Raw genomic sequence first — 20,308 nt, forward strand, 5'->3', positions numbered from 1 at the left:
AGATTATTTGATGCCTACAAATAAACAACAGGTTTTTTCCCCACTAATATGTTAAATTTTTATGGTTTAAACCATAGGCCCTTTAAGCTAAGTTAAAAAAAAAAAACACAAAAAACAGTATAAAATCACTTTTATCTGGCAATATGATCTGAGGACAAGTTAAAACATTTTTTATCATTAAGTATAACGATAAGTAATGAATAAATCAATTAGAAAAATTACTGAATTCCTCAGTTTAAAATATATATGTATGTATATATATTTACCTGATGTTGATGAAGTTAGTGAAGCTGAAGATGAATCAAGAGAAAGTCCACCAAACAGGGGATCCCAAGCAAGTAAATCACTGGTTCCTTTCCTACCATAATATTTTTAAAATAAATATTTTAATAAAAGAATATTTTATTAATATAAAATTTAGTCAATATCATTTTGCAGAATTATAATAGTTCAACATATATGATTAAAAAGTTTAATGTTCTGCCACTGGAATATGTGAAGAAACTTTAAAAATGTAATAAACCAATTTGTTAACTACTATATGCAGGATCTACAGTAACATTGTGTGAAGATGATAGAAAGAGATAGAAGATTAATCCCCACCAATCGCACCTTGTTATACTCTTAACAATCTTAGGAGCTGTCCGAAGGGGAATAATGATTTCAGCTTTACAAATGAAAAAAGCAGCATGGAGTCTCTAAATAAGCCGCTTAAGGACACACAGCTACTTAATTCTATAACAATGTCAGGTCTTAAGTGATATGAAATCAGAAATTTTATAAGATCATACTTATTTTCAAAGAAAAAGAGGAAAGGGTTTTTTAAAAAGTATTTCTCATGTACATAAGTAAACCCAACACTTGATATAAACTTCAAAGATCTTATCACTGCAGTAGATCATGCAAGGGCAGGGTTTCTCCCTGGACAAGCCACTGCCTAGGACACTAAAGCAGCCTGGTGAAATATCTGGGGCAGACCTGCCTTATTGAGACATAATCAAAACCATGGACAAAATCATCAAGGGAATCAACATTCTAATTTCAAAAAACTATGTGCTGCATAACCGAAGTTTTCTTCCACTGACCTCTTGGAATCAATGCACTGTACTGGTTACTCTCTGGATTCAACACCTTGCTCTTTAATACAAACTTTTATATAAATACTAGAAGCCTGGTGCACGAAATTTGTACACTCGGCGGGCGGGGGTGGGGGGTGTCCCTCAGCCCAGCCTGCGCCCTCTCACAGTCTGGGAGCCCTTGGGGGATGTCCGACTGATGGCTTAAGCCCATTCCCCACTGCGCTCGCCAGCCGTGAGCCCGGCTTCTGGCTGAGCGGTGCTCCCCCTTGTGGGAGCACACTGACCACAAGGGGGAAGCTCCTGCGTTGAGCATCTGCCCCCGGTGGTCAGTGCACATCATAGTGACCGGTTCCGCCATTCGGTTGATTTACATATTAGCCTTTTATTATATAGGATTAGCCTTTTATTATATAGGATAGCCTCTAGTCTTGAAGCAGCCCACCTTAGCCACTACCTCCTTTTTAAATGTTTTCCAGCTTTATTGAGGTACACTTGACATTAAAATTGTATGTATTTAAAGTGTAAAAAAAAGAATAATCTCCATAAAACAATATTTTAATGTATCAAACTGCCATTATTTTCTTAAATATTTTTTAAAATCTTAGAAAACAGGCCCACTATATAATAAAAACATTACAGTGATCTAGAGCCACATAACTTGTATCTCAACATGCACCTACATGGACATACTACATCTTGCATGATGAAGCCTAGAATTACAATTGCATATGATTCCTAAAAACATAGTTTAGAAAACTTATATAACTAGTGCTTAGCTTGAAAAGTATAAAATAATTTTAAACTATCCACTTATTATTTAACTTTTACTCATGCAAAAAACATTAAAAGAAAGTATTCTTATTTATAGATACAGAAGTGAAAAAAGACCCATGCCACATTGGCTTAAATTATTTTTTCTTTTTAACAGCTGGCAACATTCCTTCTAACCTCTCCTTTTTCAACTTGAGACACTTCCTTACTTTGAAGCTCATGCAGTATACAGTCTGTTTTACAAGGTCACAGCCAAAATAGAAGGGAAAAAGTAAGAAATTTTTCATGAGAATAACTAGTTGAAATACAGATATGTATGAACTTGGAAGACTATCAATTATTTAGAAGCAATTAGCCCATCAAGGCCAAATACAGTTGAATGGATTTTTTACATTATTATAAAAAATTACTGTCAAATGAGACATAATTAAAACAATGAAAAACTCCACATGGCATCTGACAGCTTAAGAAACAAGGTAATTCACAATACTCTACTTTTATTTCAGAATTGAAACTGCAGAGATAATAAAATTCTAGAAAACAGGACAAAGGATACTTTAAAGGTAGTGGGAAGGAAAGAATAAAAAGGTGGAGGAAATAGGACTTTTAGGACAGTCATACTATTCTGAATACTACAATGGTGAACATATTATTATCCATTTGTCAAAACTCGCAGGATGTATCACACCAAGAGTAAACTTTAGTGTAAACCATGGATTTTGGGTTATAATAATGTGTCAATGTAGGTTCATTAATTATAACAAATATAATTTGATGGGGGAAGCTGAGCGTATGTGGGGGCAGAGTATATGCAAAAACTCTGTACCTTTCATTCAATTTTGCTGTGAACCTAAAATTGCTCTAAAAAAATAAAGATTTTTTTAAAAATTTAAACATGGGACTTACTCATTGGATGAAGCAGATGGTTTCGATTTTGTTAACTCTTCACCTAATTAAAAATTATCTCATTACTATAAACAATTTAAAAATTCTGGAATTAATAACAAATATAAACAATTACAGAAAGAAAAAAATAAACCTTTAACAAGTTTTTTATTGTAAAGAATATTAAAATAATAAGACTGAGCTTCTTTCTGCTAAATCTTTATTTCTTCTAATATCTCATGAAAAATGACAAGTCAAATCAACTAACTTCTTGTAATTATTAAAATAAAATGGCTTTTGAAAAGAAAAATATGGGCTGCAACTTTAAAAATTAGAACAAATGTTTAAATACTTATGTAAATATCACTCAAGAATTTTAATTGATGGATCATGAAAGCATTTTTCAAATTCTAAGAATATCATTAGTGATTATTTTATTGGCCAAAAGTAGTTCCCAACTTTTGAAAAACATCCTATTTTTAAAAACTAAAATTTGTATAACAACCTAGAGCAAAAATCTCTGTAAGACAGTCTGTTTTGCTACCTTTGTAACATGAATTATTTCATAAGGAACTAATACATAGAGGAAAGGCATCAGTAATGCAAAAGTCATGTTGGTTCATAAGAAACGTTCAGTGCACCTCAATGTTTTGCATCATTAAACAATAGAAGATTACAAAATACATCAACATGGGTAACTGCAACAAACTATGAGGAACAACTCACTGTACATGATGCCCATTCACGCCACCTTCTCCCATTTGGCTCCGTTTAGAGTTTGTTTTGCCTCAAAGTGCTTATTGTGCTGTTATTCTCCATCTTTTTGCAAACTGACTTCATCTTTATAAGGCGATAGTCCCCTTTTATCCTCATTTTCTTCAAATCCCCTATCATCAAGCTACTTGCCATTTCTTTTTTTAAATAAAATCCTACTTTCTGTTTAGTATTTATTATAAATTTAGTGGGTATTTTTAATTGAGCTAGAATTTTTATTAGGATTGATGCTGAAGTATTTATTAAACATTGTGTTTACAAAATTACATAGCTTTTGATTGTGCTGCCCAAACTCTTCACAACACCCTTATTTTTATGCATGGTTCTGCACAAGGTATTAACACCCCAAAATGTTTTTAATATAATTAAAGTGCTATCCTAAAAACCATGTAATAGAAATTGCAATTGTGATCTGACTTAAAAATAGGTAAAACTACAGATTACTCATCTTATAAAGGCTTTCTAGCTCATGAGGCAGAGTTATACCAATTAAACAGTTTAACATTTTTAATCAGAAGCTACTCTCTAGCTTTGCTGATTTCTAAAAAACGTTGCCCTAGCCGGTTTGGCTCAGTGGATAGAGGGTTGGCCTGCGGATTAAAGGGTCCCAGGTTCGATTCCAGCCAAGGGCACATGCCCGGGTTTTGGGCTCGATCCAGCCCCAGCAAGGGATGTGAAGGAGGCAGCCAATCAATGATTCTCTCTCATCCTTGATGTTTCTCTCTCTCCATCTCTCTCCCTTCCTCTCTGAAATCAATAAAAATATATATATTTAAAAAAAACAAACACCAAAAAAACACACATTGTAGTCAGGTTTTAAAGTTTATGACATATCTCAAAGCTAAAAGAGGTAATATAAATTGTCTTCTGTTATAAAATAAGTATCCTTTTAGTCTGTTGTGAAGGCTCATGAGGAGAAAAGACTATTTCTGTAACTAAATATATAAGGCTACAAGCTTAGCAATTGCCTGATAAATTTTAACAGAAATAAAATAACCAACTTAAAATGTCAAACTTACTAGACGAATTGCGATTCATCTGCACCTAAAACAGAAACGAAAAAAACCAAGTGCCATTAAATAATTTAATTTGGCAATGAAATATTTCATAAAATGTTAATACTGTGAACCTAAATTTTAAATTGTTTTTAGTATATCTGCTCAATTGTAAACTGTACTTACATAAAAAGATAAACAGAAAAACTTTCAGTACTTTTTGTTTTATAGTAAAATTATACATGTACTTTTAACATTCAATAAAATATTTTTAAATATTAGACTACTAAATATCTAAAACAACTTATGACTTGCTAATTTAAAAAATTTAACACATATTTTGAAAATCAATGTTCAAACATTACAATGGTGCTGTGCTTATTTTTAAAGTCAATAGGTAACAACATAAAATCTTGCACTTACTGGGCTGTGTCTCTAGTAGTACATGGAAAGGAAAAAAAAAAGACAATCATTTTAAAATTTAAAATATCCTATTTCCCAACTCTAATAATTTGTCTCTTCCTTTCTGAAGCATACTTAAAACCTAATCAATTTAAAACACATACATTGTTTGGGGGGAAATACTTAGGCTAGCTAAGCAAACTGGGCAAAAAAAATATATACTCACAATATCTTCTTTTCACAATCAATATTAATAATTAAAAACTTTATGATTAATAATTAAAAACTTTATTATTTTATGAGAATGAAATTAATGTGCTCAGTTTTTTAACAGATATAAAAGAAAGAAGAGCACAAAAGAGAAAATTAAAATCATCAATGAGCTCACAACTCAGCGATAGATGCTTAACATTTTGATACATATTTCTCTAGGCTTTTATTTTATTTATTTACATATATATCTTAAATCAGTTATGCTCTTACAAAATAAAAATTTTTAATGGTTTCCCTAGCCGGTTTGGCTCAGTGGATAGAGCGTTGGCCTGCAGACTGAAGGGTCCTGGCTTCAATTCTGATCAAGGACATATGCCTATTTTGCAGGCCCAATCCCCAATGGGGGGCGTGCAGGAGGCAGCCAATCAATGATTCTCTTTCATCATTGATGTTTCTATCTCTCTCTCCCTCTCCTTTCCTCTCTGAAATCAATAAACATATATTTTAAAAAATGATGAATGGTTTCACAACTTTCTACTTCAGATATATATGTTAACCTTGGCATTAATCTTAATGTTCACTAGTAATGGTAGAATAAAACTTCACTTCAGAAATCTGTCTTTTTGTTGGGAAAAAAGGTTCTAAAATTAAATTCTAAAAGTGAATGAAAGAAAAAAACTTTTAGCTAAACGAATGCACACAGACTACTTAAAATAAATAAATAACAAAATGAAATAGAACTTTTATTCTCTATTATCAAGATGAACAGATTAAAAACAATTACGAATAACTACAAATATACTAAAAAAAAACATGCTTTTCCCCCCCATAGTTTAACATTTTTAAATTTAGAGTAAGACAACAATGGAAAGATGTATTATAATTTTTTTCTCCCTCAAAAGCTATTAAGTTATGGTATCTTAGAACTGAGAAATTAATCATTATAACGAAAAATTCTTATCTTCCCTTTCCTTCTATGAAAAGTATAGAAAACAAATGTTATAGTGATAGACAAAAAAATGCAGAGATCATTTATTCTTTAAATTCATTTTTACAAAAGTCCCTTCTACATAAGTTCACAAAACATGGACAAAAACTTTAAAATTCAATGAGGAAAAGATTAATACTGCTAGTTCACAAAATTCTGCCTGAGACACACAGCAGTATTTACAAAATAAAACAAGTGGCAGAAATAGTGGATTTTCTACATTTTTGCTTCCTTTGTAATACACTTTCAAAAGAAAGCCAAACTAAGCCAAACTCACAGTTCATTTGACTGAATTAATAGACTATATTCCTCAAAAAAGCTGAATAAAAAGAAAAAATATATAAATTAAATATTTCCTCATCCAACATGCATAAATACTGCTAAATGATGTCTTACTTTTTATTATTCCTAAAATTAACCAGATGCAGGTAGACAAGGATTTAAAAAAAAAAAAAAAAAAAAAAACTTCTGTATAAGTATAAACTTACTCATTTTCTTACTTACAGATATTGCTGGAGAGAGCGTTATATTTCCTATAGATACTTTTAATTCATCCAAGGAAGCCATTGTATGATGTGAGTTATTTGGATGCATAGGTTTAATTTCTATCCGATACTTCTTTGGTTCTTCATCTTCAGAATCAGAATCACTAGATGAGTAGAAATGGTTCTCTTTGGTATGTGAGTATCAGTTAAAAAATTTAGTTTTTATATTGTCTTAATGCATAATCATAGTTACATATTTTTAAAAATAACAAAAACCTTTAAGAGATAAAATAGACTTTAACAGAAATATAACAACTTTTATTAATAAAAACATGTCAAATGAAGAATATGGAGTCATTTTATTATAATTAAAAATTTGAAGACTGTTTATTAAATAGACTAGTGGCCCCTCACTGCCACTTGCCTCAGCTGGCCTTCCCGCCCACCACCGCTGTACCTCTCCACTGCATGTAGCTCTCTACCCCGCCCTCCTGTAGCTCTCCCTGGCTTATAGCTTGCTGCTCTGCCCTCCTGGTGATCGGTCGTTACGCGTCACGGCGTAAAAACCATTTGGATATTACCTCTTTTATTATATAAGGATTATTTTGACTGTCTACTTATAAGCCATTAAAAATATCCAGATGATAAAAGGATATCATTCTGATTTGCTTCTGGTTTTATACTATAGCCTTCTTCATCTACATCAGGAATGTTCTATGGAAAGAAGAAAAAGAAAACTGTAATAATGATTCCAACTACAAAAATATTATTAGAGACTAGAGGCCCAGTGCACAAAATTTGTGCACAGGTAGGGTCCCTAGCAGCTGCTGGCTGCCAGTCGGGGCACCTCCCTTGCCCTGGCTGCCTGCCGCTGCCAGCCAGGGGGCCTCCCTTCCCCCTGCCGCTGTTGGCCCCGCCCCCTGGTCAAACTCCCAGTCGAGAGGACAATTTGCATATTAGGCTTTTATTATATAGGATTAGCAAAATAGTCTTAACTATTACTGAGGTGCTATATCATATATCAAATGTCAATAGGTTAACAAAATTCTAACACTCTGGGGAAATTATGTCTTTTTAATTAGCTTCAAATCACACTCCATGCTTCAGATGTCTGAAACAGAAAAGCATTGCAAAATCAAACAGGAGGAACACTGAATGGAATCGAACAGGTGTTCAGGTAAAAATGCTAGCAGTTCTGTAGACAACCAATATTCACCCAAATTTTCAAAGTAAGGAAATAAAAGCACAAGACTGTGTGTGTCTGGGGAAGAGAAGTGATGAAATCAGAGGACTGACAGCTTAAGTTAATGGAAAAATAGAGAACAAAAAAATAGAAATAAAAGACTATCAAGAAAAGTAAAACTATTAAAATACTACTCTTTCTTATGAGACTGGCAAAAATTCAAAAGTTTGAATTTTGAATTTCAAAACAGTTGGCAAAGCTGTGGGAAAATGTACTCTTATACTTCACTGTTATAAATACAAAATACTGCAGGTCCTTGAATAAGGTTATTTTGTTTTAACAATGACTAGATGCCATGGGAACTTAACTCTTATTTATATCAATTAACCTATGGTGAAAATAATTTAGTTATATAGTTTCACTTAAGGCCACAGGACCTATCAACAACATGGAGTACTTACTGTATTGCAACCTCTATAAAGAGAAATTTAATAATATCTAACAAAAATACATATGTGCTTACTCTTCCACTCAGGAATTCCACTTCAAGGAATTTCCCCCAAAGATACACCCCAACTATTTAAAAATACATATACAACAAAATTATTCATCAAAGATTATAACTCAAATATTATTGGAAAGCATAGTTGAATAAACTGTGGTACATACACAAAAACAGTACTATACAGCTATTTAAAAAGAGAGCCCTGGCAATGGTGGCTCAGTGGTTAGTGTGTCAGACTGCGCACTGGAGGGCCGAAGGTTAGATTCCAGTCAAGGGCACATATGTGGGTTGCAGGTTCCATTCTTCTCCTCCTCTTCACCCCCACCCCACCCACTCCTACCCTCAGGTCAATTGATGGTTCTCTCCCACTACCCAATTCCACTCTCTAAAAATCAATGGAAAAAATATCCTCACACCTTGGGTGAGGATTAAAAAAAAAAAGTACAAAAGAATATATATAGTGTAATATATTCTAAGTAAGAAAAAGGAAAATTAAAAAACATGCATACCTGCTAATCTTTTTTTTTTAAATCACCAGAAGGATAAATCAAAACACAAAGTTGGTCATCTACAAGGCAGAGCAATGGAGTAGAACGAATACAGAAGGGAGTGACACTTCTCTAACTATGCTTTTGTAATTGGGTAAGAACATTTCTACTTTCAGAAAAATATATTCACATTCATAAATGTATGTACATATGTAGGGAGAATGCAAATGTTAAAACAAATTAGTAAGTAAAAAGTTAAGGATATACAAGTGTTCTTTGTACTATTCAGACTTGCATTTTTTTTGTAAACTAGAAGTTATTTCAAAATAAAAGTTTTTAAAATGGAAAAAAAAAAAAAAAAGACTGTCAAGAAAAGCCAGGACATGAGATATTATTGGGCAGCCAATATCCTTCAATTGGTAAAGTTTGCCATTCTTTCTCCAATCACTTGCTAAAACCTCAGCAAGAGGAATACAAAGGATTGCTAATCTGAGTCAAGCATAGCATAAGATCAAGGAGAACTAAAAGCAGAATAAACACTCTGATGTAGCCCGTAGTGAGTTAACAGGCTAGATATAAACTCTAAAAGTAAAAAATCTATACAGGGTAAAGAACAGATTACATAGATAAAAATATGACCAGTGATGTAGTTATGACCCTAAAAACAGAGCACTTTCTTTATTTCTATATATTGCTTGCTAATATGCAAATAACACTTAAAAATACTTTAAAAATAAACTTGGCCAAATGTCGATTCATTAGAAATCAAAATAAATATTTTTTCCAAAATACTTTATCTCTAATCCCAAGTACTCTAGAAACATACCAGATATTTAATTTCCTAGAGGTTCTTCTATCTGGGATTTGCAGAGGATGTGTTTTTGTTTTGTTTTGTTTTTTTGAGTTGTACAATAAAACTTCTATGTTTTGCACCCCAATAAATTCAATTACAAAAAACAACTTAACACTTTCCTTGTTTGCACCCTGGTTCATTCAACCCGTAATTTCTCTATTAGGGCCCAACAATGCTTAGTCAAAGCACTAAGTCAAAAGCAGTAAGAAGAAGAAAAGAGCAGTTTACTTCCCTCACTAATCTTAAAGGTAGTTTTGGTGGATTGTTGATAATGGTAGTGAGTTAAAAAAATATATTGGGCCTGGCCGGTGTGCCTCAGTGGTAGAATGTTGACCCATGAACCAAGAGGTCACTGGTTTAATTCCTGGTGAGGGCACATGCCTGGGGTTGTGGACTCAATCCCCAATGGGGCACACAGGATCTCTCATCGATGTTTCTCTCTCTCTCCTTTCCTCTCTCTCTCTACAAATCAATAAAAACATTTTTAAAAAAATACATTTATATATATTTAGATAGAGCTCACAAGTCAATGGAATGTTTCTCAATCTGTCTGAAATGGGGGAATTGGACAAAATAAAAGAGCAAGTCACACTTCCTTGGTCAACTTTCAAAATACACAGGACCTCAAAATAATTTTTTAAATTATATAGACATTAAACCAAAAAGAAAATAAACAATTTCCCTTCCAAGGTAGCCTACTAATATTTTTACAAGCAATTAGTAAGACTAGCTATAAATAATAGGAAACAACAAAAAAGAAAGCCTCCTTTCCCTGCTCAGCACCACTGTAATCCTTCTCCCCAAAGATAATCACAATTAAGTGTCTTGTAACTCATTCTCTTTTAAAAAGAGAACACATATACATTAGTTCCCCCCCCCAAAAAAAAATCTTAGGGGGTACATCCCAAGATCCCCAGTGGATGCCTGACACCATAGATAGTACCAAATACTATGTACACATTTTTTTCCTATACATAAACAACGATGATAAAGTTTAATTTAGGCCAAGTAAGAGAAAGCCCTCAGGGGATGTCCTACTGATGGCCACAGTCTGGCCTCCCTCTGCAGGCTGATCAGGGGAAGGCGCCACCCCCATCACCCCGCTGCTGCTGCCACTGCCGGCTACCAAGGTGTTTTCATCAACAAGGACTCCAGTCCCTTCACCACGAAAAAATGACAACTTTCTTTAGGCATTTTCAAGATGTCTCTTTCATAGGAGATGACCTTTCTTTTTTTTCATCCTCACCTGAGGACATTTTTCCATTGATTTTTAGAGAGCGTGGAAGAGAGAGGGAAAGACAGAGAGAAACATCAATGTGAGAGGGACACTTCGATTGGTTGCCACCTGCAAGAGCCCTGACCTGGGCCCTGGCCAGGGAGGAGCCTGCAACCTAGGTACATGCCCTTGATCAGAATCGAACCTGGACTCTGAGGTCTGCAGGCCAAGGCTCTATCCAATGAGCCAAACCGGCTATGGCAGGATATGACATTTCTTAGCCCCTCCAGCAGCAGACCTTCGTTTTTTCCTCCAGGAGTGAGGTGGAAAAACCCTAGATCACCTTCTTGGATTCTTATTACCTTAAGTTACCAAGAACACTGCGAGTGATATACCAGGAGCTTAGCCAATGGGCGGTCAGAAAAGGTGTTTCTTCTGCAGCTCACACGCAGAGGCGGGCGTGCTGGGGCCAGGCAGCGGCCGTGGCTTGGGCAAGCCCCCCAGCCTCTCCACTCCCGGGCCTGAGCTGGGGCCGAGCAGTGGCCACAGCGTGGGAAAGCCCCCCTGCCTCTCTGCTCTGGGGCTGAGCCATCCATGGCTTGCCTCACAGTGCAAGCAGTCCCCTCCCACCCATCTGCACGCGCAACCTCCTCCTGAGCCGGTTGTGACTGTTACAGCGTCCTGGCTAATTTGCATATTACCTCTTTTTATATAGATGGATAGATACTGCAATAAAAGTTATATGAATATGGCATTACTAAGTAAAATAAAGATTACTTGAACACAAGCACAGTGATACTATCACAGTCAAACTGATAAACAAGACAGCTACAAATTGATAACAACCAAGACTAAAGGGTGGACAGTGTGTACAACGTAGATATGCTGGACAAAGGGATGATTCACATCCCAAGTGGGAAGGAGCAGGACAGCATGAGATTTCATCACACTACTCCAAATGGCACACAATTTAAAACTTATGAATTGTTTATTTCTGGAATTTTCCATTATTTTCTGACTTCAATTAACTGCATAACTCAAACCGCAGAAAGCAAAATCATGGATGGGAAGGACTTCTGTACCCACACATTCATATTTTAAAACAGCAATTACTTAAAAGTTCATACTTGCTTTTATTTATTTAGTAAACTCATTCCACGTCAGCAGACACAGAGCAAGGTAACTATAATATGTTACTTCATCAGGTGAATGTTTAATAATTTATTTAACCAGTTCCATCTTGACGGATGTGTTTGTTTCCACTTTTTTCTAATATAAACAATTATCTCTACCTCTATCCCTCCCCCTTTTTTTAAATATATTTTTTTATTGATTTCAGAGAGGAAGGGAGAGAGATAGAAACAATGATCAAATATCATCAACCGGTTGCTTCTTGCACTCCCCCTACTAGGGATTGAGCCCACAACCTTGGCATGTGCCCTTGACTGGAATCGAACCAGGGACCCTTCAATCCCCAGGCCGATGCTCTATCCACTGAGCCAAACCAGCTAGGGCACCTCCCCCTCTTTTTATGCATATCTTGATGAATCACATATAAGTTTGTGAACACAGTCATAACAGTAAACCCCAAGCACTAGAATTGCAAGGTCAAAAGAACATGTATTTCTTATTTGGGGAAATACCACCAATGCATTCCTATTTTGGCTAACATGATAGTGAACACAGTAATTTCATTCTAATTTGCATCAGAATGAGACTACTATTTCGAACATTTCTTATGTTTACTCACCATTTTTATTTCTTCTTATGAAAATTGCCTGTTTTTATTTAATGCCCTTTTCCTACTGGGTGCTTGCTTACCTTTTATATTGATTTGTATAAAAACTTTACAATGGAAAGTAATTAGCCCCTTTTTACATGTCTTGCAAATACATTAACAATTTATCTTTAGTTACTCAAATCCTTCTATGATGTATTTTTTTCTAATTAAAAAAAATTTTTTTCTACACAATCAAATTTATCAATCATTTCTTATATGGCATAAGAATTTTGTGTCCTCTTTAAAAGTCCTTTTCTAATTCCAGGCAAGTACTGACTAAAGTTCAAAATTGGTTCATAGTGATCATTATAGAATAGTATCAATGAGTAAAAATGTTTTGCCCTAACTGGTTTGGCTCAGTGGATAGAGCATCGGCCTGCGGACTGAAGGGTCCCAGGTTCGATTCTGATTAAGGGCACATGCCCAGGTTGCGGCTCGAACCCCAGTAGAGGGCGTGCAGGAAGCAGTCAATCAATGATTCTCTCTCATCATTGATATTTCTCTCTCTCTCTTCCTCTTCCTTCCTCTCTGAAATAAATAAAAATATATTTTAAAAATGTATTAAAAAATAAAAATGTTTTAAGGGAATATATATAAAATAAAACATTAAGTACTAAAGGATTTCATGCAATGTTGCAATCATCAAATACTATACATAATTAAGTCAGAAATAAAATGCATGAGTAAATGTCAAACATCTGCTGGCTTTTCCATTAATTAATAAACCAAGGTTATCAAAATAGTAAGTGGTAAGGTAAATGTTATAACTCTAAAAACACTAATGATTCCTAGAGCTCATTAGGAGTCTATTCATTATTTTCACTATAAATTTATTAACAAATGATAGTTTTCTTATTTTAAAGCTAAAATATGAAACAAAATACTAATTTTATCTTAATATAAAACACAATGTTTCACAAAATACCTAGTTATTTATTTTGATATATCATTATGCTGTAACAGATCAAACTGTTTTTGGGCCAAAAGAAACAATAGTTATGCAAGCAAAAACAATAAGCAGAGGAGATGGAAAACTTGGCTCTACTACACTTAACATAACCAGAGTTTAAAGAGCAATTTGAAAAATGTGTCTGTTTACATACTACATATACCATTTGGTAAATCTACTCTCCCACTGTAACCACAGGGAGCTCCATTTGGGTAAATCTACTCTCCCTGTAACCACAGGGAGCTCTATCTTCTTTAATTATATATAAAGAAATATACTTATATAAGAGATAAAAACAAATTTAAAAAAAACATAAAAATATGAACCATGGTTATTTTTTCTAAAATGACAATCTCTTAAATAAAACTTAAATACATGAACGATAAAGTACTATTTTTAAGAGATCTAAGAATAAATTAGAACAGTACCATATTTTAAAATAAAGCAGATTTGATTTCTGACATACTTCCCCCCAAAAAAGCAATATGCTATGCTACTACTCCAATTTTAAAAGCAAAATGTCCATTTTTTAAAGGTAATTAGAAACACCTTCAATTTGATAGGAAAGCAACTGACAATATAAAGCCAAATATGCATCTGTAAAATCATTTTAATAGTTTATTTATAATAACATTAGTATTTTTCTTGAAAAGATTTGTAAACAACTTAACCCAAATATGCTGGGTATTTCCTAATAAAAAAAAGCTCATTTTAATTGTTTATATCAAAGTAAAAATCTACTTACAAGTGAATCTGCATCAGGGCATTCCCTATTAAGACAAACGAAGTATTAGAAACATTAAGCTATTAGAACTATCTGTTAATAATGCAATATTAAAAGTGTCTACCGTGGTATTTAAGCATAACTTTTATTTAAACTCTACAAAAATACTTAGAGAAATTATCTCATGAAGATTTTTAAAAATGATTTTTAAATTCAAAAGAAGGCATTTCTGTACCCATATCCTATGACATAATAAAACAACACAAGTGGTTTTAAACTACTTTCAAAAGTACTTCTTTTCCTTGAACATACACATGAATCATATCAAGGAAGCTGTCAGTCCTACGAAGATTTGTAGTGGCATTTCATTCTTCAGGGAGAGAAAGTGCAAAACAAAGTTTCCTTCGAAGAAAAAAGCCTGGCTTTTAAAAAAGAAGTCCACATTTATATTTCTTAGTAAATGGTAAAAAACATTTTAAAATAAAATTTAAAAAAATTTTTTTAAAGTCTATACTTTCAAAACTGACATTTCAAAGTGCAGTACTTTCTATAAGTTAGTCTATATAAAAAGTTTCAAAACGACTTTTCTCCAAATTTGTTAAGTGAGTGGTTAGACTTCCATTAACTTTCTAGTCTATTTAGTATGTAGTTCAGAACTGATATTTTATCATTTAACTGATATACAAATATGACTTTGGATATAAATAAGCAAAACCTATTACTTAAAATATAAAACTAAACATAAAAACCAATCTTCTCAATTAACCTAAAAATGTAAAATTAAAGACACTGAAGCCATGAGGAATAAGGTTAGAAAAATTTCTATGTATGCATTCTTTAAAAATTCATAAATAAAAATTAAGAGTGCATTATTTAAAAGGCTTTTGGATCAGTTACATATTCTTGGGCTTGAGACAGATAATATAGACACATAATATCAAGATGTGCCACTTTAACAGAATGAAAATATAGGCATTAAGTACACCTTAAGAGCCAAATGAACAATAAAAAGCACTAGATTAACATACAGGATAAGCAAATAATCTCTAGCTAACCAAAGAGTAAGCACAAATCAGAAAAATATACAAATTAAAAATTTTTGTTACAGGAAGATACAGTGGAATATACTGAATAAATGAAAACAGTGTAGAATGACTGTACAGCTCTTAATCCAAACTGAAGCACCAAAGGGACAGGGTAAATACAAATCTCATGTCTTTATATCCACTTAAAATCACAAATTTTGAAAAAAAACTTATTATTGGTAAATGAGGAATCTTAAGTATACTCTGAGGAAATGTTACACCAGAAAAGGCACTGTCATTATAAATTCAATCTCTCTACAGAATCAAATCAATTAAGATGTTAGAACATTTCTACTTTCTACCTTTTTTAAAAAGTACAGTTTAAATATAAAAGCAAGGGTACAACTTCCAAACAGTTTATCCTCTGGCTTTAAGCAGAACTCTTCGGTGTTTATGTCACAGTACTCATCTGCTTGCCTTCACAGTGGGCTCTACGCGACCTGCAGATGAAGCCCCAGGAAGAGCATACTCTAAGCAGGACCCTCTTCCAGAATTGCTGGCATTTCAAAAGCCTGAGGCTATGAGAATAAGTCTGCCAAGAACCTTGGGCATTTTAAGCAAAGCGAATTCTAACATTTTTTCTGCCAGGAAGTGTTGAAAGAAGGCAATCATGGTACAATGGTTTGAGGATAATTTTCTGCTCTAGCCTTCTCATTGGTGAAAATATTACAATATCCAAATGGCCTATTGATCATACTGAGAAATTACTCATCATGAAAAAGCATTTAATAACACAGATATAGCCCTGGCTGGTTTGGCTCAGTGATTAGAGTGTTGGCCTGAGCACCAAAGGGTGGTGGGTTCTCTTCCCAGTCAAGGGCATGTAACTCGATCGCAGGCTTGATCCCAGGCCCAGTAGGTATATGAGCAGGAGGCAACCAATCTATGTGTCTCTCTCTCACATAGATATTTCTCTCTCTCTCCCCCTACCTCCCTTCCACTTTATTTAAAAACAATGGAAAAATTTCCTTGGTCCAGCTGCCGTGGCTCATCGACCTATGAACCAGGATGTCAGGGTTCAATTTCCAGTCAGGGCACATGCCCGGGTTGCAGGCTTGATCCCCAGTAGGGGGTATGCAGGAGGCAGCCACTCAATGATTCTCTCTCATCATTGATGTTTCTATCTTTCCCTCTCCCTTCTCTGAAATCAATAAAAATATTTAAGAAAAACACACACACAAAAAAGAAAAGGAAAATTTCCTCAGGTGAGGATTAAAAATGAATAACTAAAAGTAAATAAATATATAAAAACACAGATATACAAAAATATTGTAAGCTCCCTGAATGAACTGCTGTGAAAAGCACATATTATAAAAATATTTAATTTATGGCCATTACTTTTGTTTGTTACTCCTTGGCCCTTGACCGGAATGGAACTCGCAACACTTCAGGCCAACGCTCCAATCACTGAGTCAAACCAGCCAGGGCTATGGCCATTACTTTTTATAATATAGTCACTAACAGATGAACTGGCTGCATTAAAAATTTACTTACAAATCAATTGTTTAGACTTCAAAATGTATTTCCAATGTTATAAAAGATAATAGGTTCCATCCCCTTAGCAAAATACCCCTTTCATAAATGTTCAAAAAAGACATTTGCAGGAGAGATGGCAAATGTCATCTATAGATATAAAGCACTTTGTCTTAATTTGTTAACCAAATACCACTTAGAAGAGAGGATGAAACAGACATTTAGAATGGCCAGAAATTCTGAAAAACTCAGATGATAAGAATTAGTAGGCAAAAACACCCAAAGCACAAATTGTTCTCTTGTACCGCAAATATGAGTGCCCATCAAAATATTAAATCTCGTGTGAGTTCTGATTATGGTAGAGAAGAATTTTAAACAAATTTTCAGCCAATGTCACTGGGTCAACAAACCACTTAAGACTTTTAATTAGTGTCCTTCAATCTACATGGTTTGAGTAATTACAGAAAGAAGGATTTCTTTAATTCCACTTTGTCTCTGGTTAATCAAAACTCATTGATTCTCAACCCCGATGTATATAAGCAATTACATAGGCTGCTTAACACAAAACAAAGCAAAACAAAACAAAGACTCTGCTGGGGCCTCCTGACCATGAACCTGGTTAAATTGGTCTGAGATAAGGCCAGGCACAGATATATTTAAATTTCCCAGGTAGTTCAAATGTGCAGTCAAGGTAGAAACTTAACTTAGCTAATACTAGTTGAAATTCTTTTTTTTTTTTTTAATCCTCACCTGAGGATATACTTTTGTATTGATTTGAGAGAGAGGAAGGGAGAGGGAAGGGAGAGAGGGAGAGAAGGGGAGAAGGAGAAGGGGGGAAGGGAGGAAGAAAGAGAGAGAGAGAGAGAGTGAGAGAGAGAGAGACATCAATCGGTTGCCTCCTATACACATTCCAGACCAGGGATCATACCTGCAATCTGGTTATGTGCTCTGACCAAGAATCGAATCCGCAACTCTTTGGAGCATGGGACGATGGTCCAACCAACTAAGCCACACTGGCCAGGACCTAGTTGAAATTCTGACATGCTAAATTATATATTCTTTGCATACTAATTTCTTATTTTTAAAAAAAGGTAAATTGAATTTATACTCCATCTCCATCTAAAAATAATGACTGGTGTAAATGTTTGAAACATGTTAGGGTTTTCTTTCTCCAACATTTAACATTTTCCATGTATGCATACAGATGGTCCCCACATACAATGGTTCGACTTAATGGTAGACCGATACCCTAACAGGGCAGAGATGCTACTTGATTCACGATTAGGTTATGTCCTGATAAACCCACTGTAAGTTGAAAATGCTTTTAATGCAATAGCTGACCAAACATCATAGTTTACTTAGCCTAGCCCTAGCCTACTTTAAATGTGCTCAGAATATTTACATTAGCTTACAGCTGTGCAATTGTCTTGAGTTTCATCTCAAGAATATTTGCCTTCCTCTTTTCACCAGAAGCAGGAGACACAGATGGGAGTTTTACAGATATAATGGGATGCAAAAACACAAAACACAATATCCAAAAAACACTGACAACATTGTACACTGTAGATTATCAGTTGTTTAACCTCATAATCATGGGGGCTGCCACTGCCCAATACCACAAGAGAGAATCGTACTGCACATCCCCAGTTAGGAATGGACCAAAATTCAAAATTTGAAGTACAATTTCTACTGAATGCATATTGCTTTCGCATCATTGTAAAGTTGAAAAATCATTAAGTTAAACCACTGTTAAGTCAGGGTCCATCTGTACTGTGTTGCTGTGTTTTTCAGATATTGTGTTCTGAGCATGTTTAAGGTATCATCTTTAAGGCTAAGCTATTATGTTTGGTAGGAATACTACAAGCATTTTCAACTAACGATATTTTTAGTTATGACAGGTTTATCAGTGTATAACCCCATTATAAGTCGAGTAGCACCTGTACATAATTGCTATGTCCCTACATGCTTAGAATTGTCTAGAAGGATTTTCATCAAATTGTTGAGATTATAGGTTTTTCTTAGGCACCAAGACTTAGAAGATTTTATAGTTTTCTCTGCATTTTTAATTTTTTAAAATATGCATTTAAAAAATATTTTTAAAAATAAAATATGCATTTAATTTTATAAGAGTAGTTTTAAAATTTCAATTATAAGACTAAAGCTTTCATCTTAAATTTTAAAATAAGAAAAGTGAATGCTTTTTAATACTTTTAAGAAACCAGAGGAGCTGGCAAATACATTTAGAAAAGTTAGTATTTTTCACCCCTTAGACATATATAATTTGAGCTATTTACAAAAGAATTTTTACTTTTCAAATTCAAAAAAAGTCTTATTTATAATAAAAAAGTATTCTGAGAATATTTATTATACTTACACAGACTCTGCATCCTTTTCCTTTTTAATTATTCCTGGCAAGCCAAAAGTCTTTCTTTTCCTTGGTTTTATACCTTAAAATAAATGTGTATTAAAAATGTGTATTGTAAAAAAAATAAATAAATAAATAAATAAATAAATAAATAAAAATGTGTATTGTTACAGAACATTAACTGTTCCTGATAAATATATTAAATTTATGAATGCATCTTATATCTAGACACATAATTTTCTCATAACTGTCGATACTAATTTTGGATGATAGAAATTAATGTATCTATTGCTAAACCCTAACACTGAAATCAGTTATATTCTCTTTAGACTTATATTAACATAATGTAGCCTATTATTCACCAAAAGGTTTTAGAAGATTCGCTTGATCAATGAAATTCTCTTTTCTTCTCTAAGTATTCCCCAAGTCAGTACATTATTTGCTATATTGGATTTTATTATAAATATAAGGAAATAGAAGGTCACAAAATATAAATGTGTTATTTTAAGTAAAAAGATGACTCAACATATCCATTAATAGTATAACATGGAAAGCTTATAATATGGCATCCATATGTTATCTCTAATATAAACAATGTTATGAGTGGACCTTACCATGAATGAGAAACTAATATTTTTGTTTTGACTAATATGGCAGTTCTTCCTCCTCTTCTTACATGACAAATTAATTTTTAAAGGTCAGTCATGCTATTAAATTGTTGGAGTTCAACACTTAAAGCTTAGCTGCTTCCTCTTTGAGAACTTGAGCACACCTAAGCTAACTTCTCATCTTATAGATGAAGAAACTCAAGGATATTATTTGTTCTTGTTTTTTTAAGTCAGTGTTATATGACTAAGTAAATACTGAAGCCAGGATTAGAATTCAGGCGTCTTAGAATAATGTACTTGCATTCAAGCAAAACGAACTCCCTAAACCATACATTTATCATGTTATATTTTTAAAACCAACTACAGTTTTATTCTCACTGAGTAGTATTTACTATCTACATTTTACAATAAAGAAAGCTGAAGCATGGAGAATTTAAATCATTCCTGCTCACAAACAGGTAGTAAGCATAAGAAGTCTAGACCCCAG

General features: G+C 33.7%; 1 protein-coding gene across 1 annotated transcript in view; it reads right to left on the minus strand.

Moving 5' to 3' along the window:
• The window catches only part of FCHO2 (FCH and mu domain containing endocytic adaptor 2), a 136,306-nt gene that overhangs the window by 31,571 nt on the left and 84,427 nt on the right, over positions 1-20,308 (minus strand). Inside the window, exons 10-17 of the mRNA XM_054715177.1 lie at positions 19,223-19,295; positions 14,312-14,336; positions 7,246-7,306; positions 6,612-6,784; positions 4,928-4,939; positions 4,529-4,553; positions 2,757-2,799; positions 267-358 (exon numbers count right to left, since the gene is read on the minus strand). Coding sequence (XP_054571152.1) covers positions 267-358; positions 2,757-2,799; positions 4,529-4,553; positions 4,928-4,939; positions 6,612-6,784; positions 7,246-7,306; positions 14,312-14,336; positions 19,223-19,295 — 504 coding nt within the window. The remainder of the gene's footprint in view (positions 1-266; positions 359-2,756; positions 2,800-4,528; positions 4,554-4,927; positions 4,940-6,611; positions 6,785-7,245; positions 7,307-14,311; positions 14,337-19,222; positions 19,296-20,308) is intronic.

The sequence above is a fragment of the Eptesicus fuscus genome, chromosome 4 (assembly GCF_027574615.1).
Source record: "Eptesicus fuscus isolate TK198812 chromosome 4, DD_ASM_mEF_20220401, whole genome shotgun sequence".
NCBI lineage: Eukaryota > Metazoa > Chordata > Mammalia > Chiroptera > Vespertilionidae > Eptesicus > Eptesicus fuscus.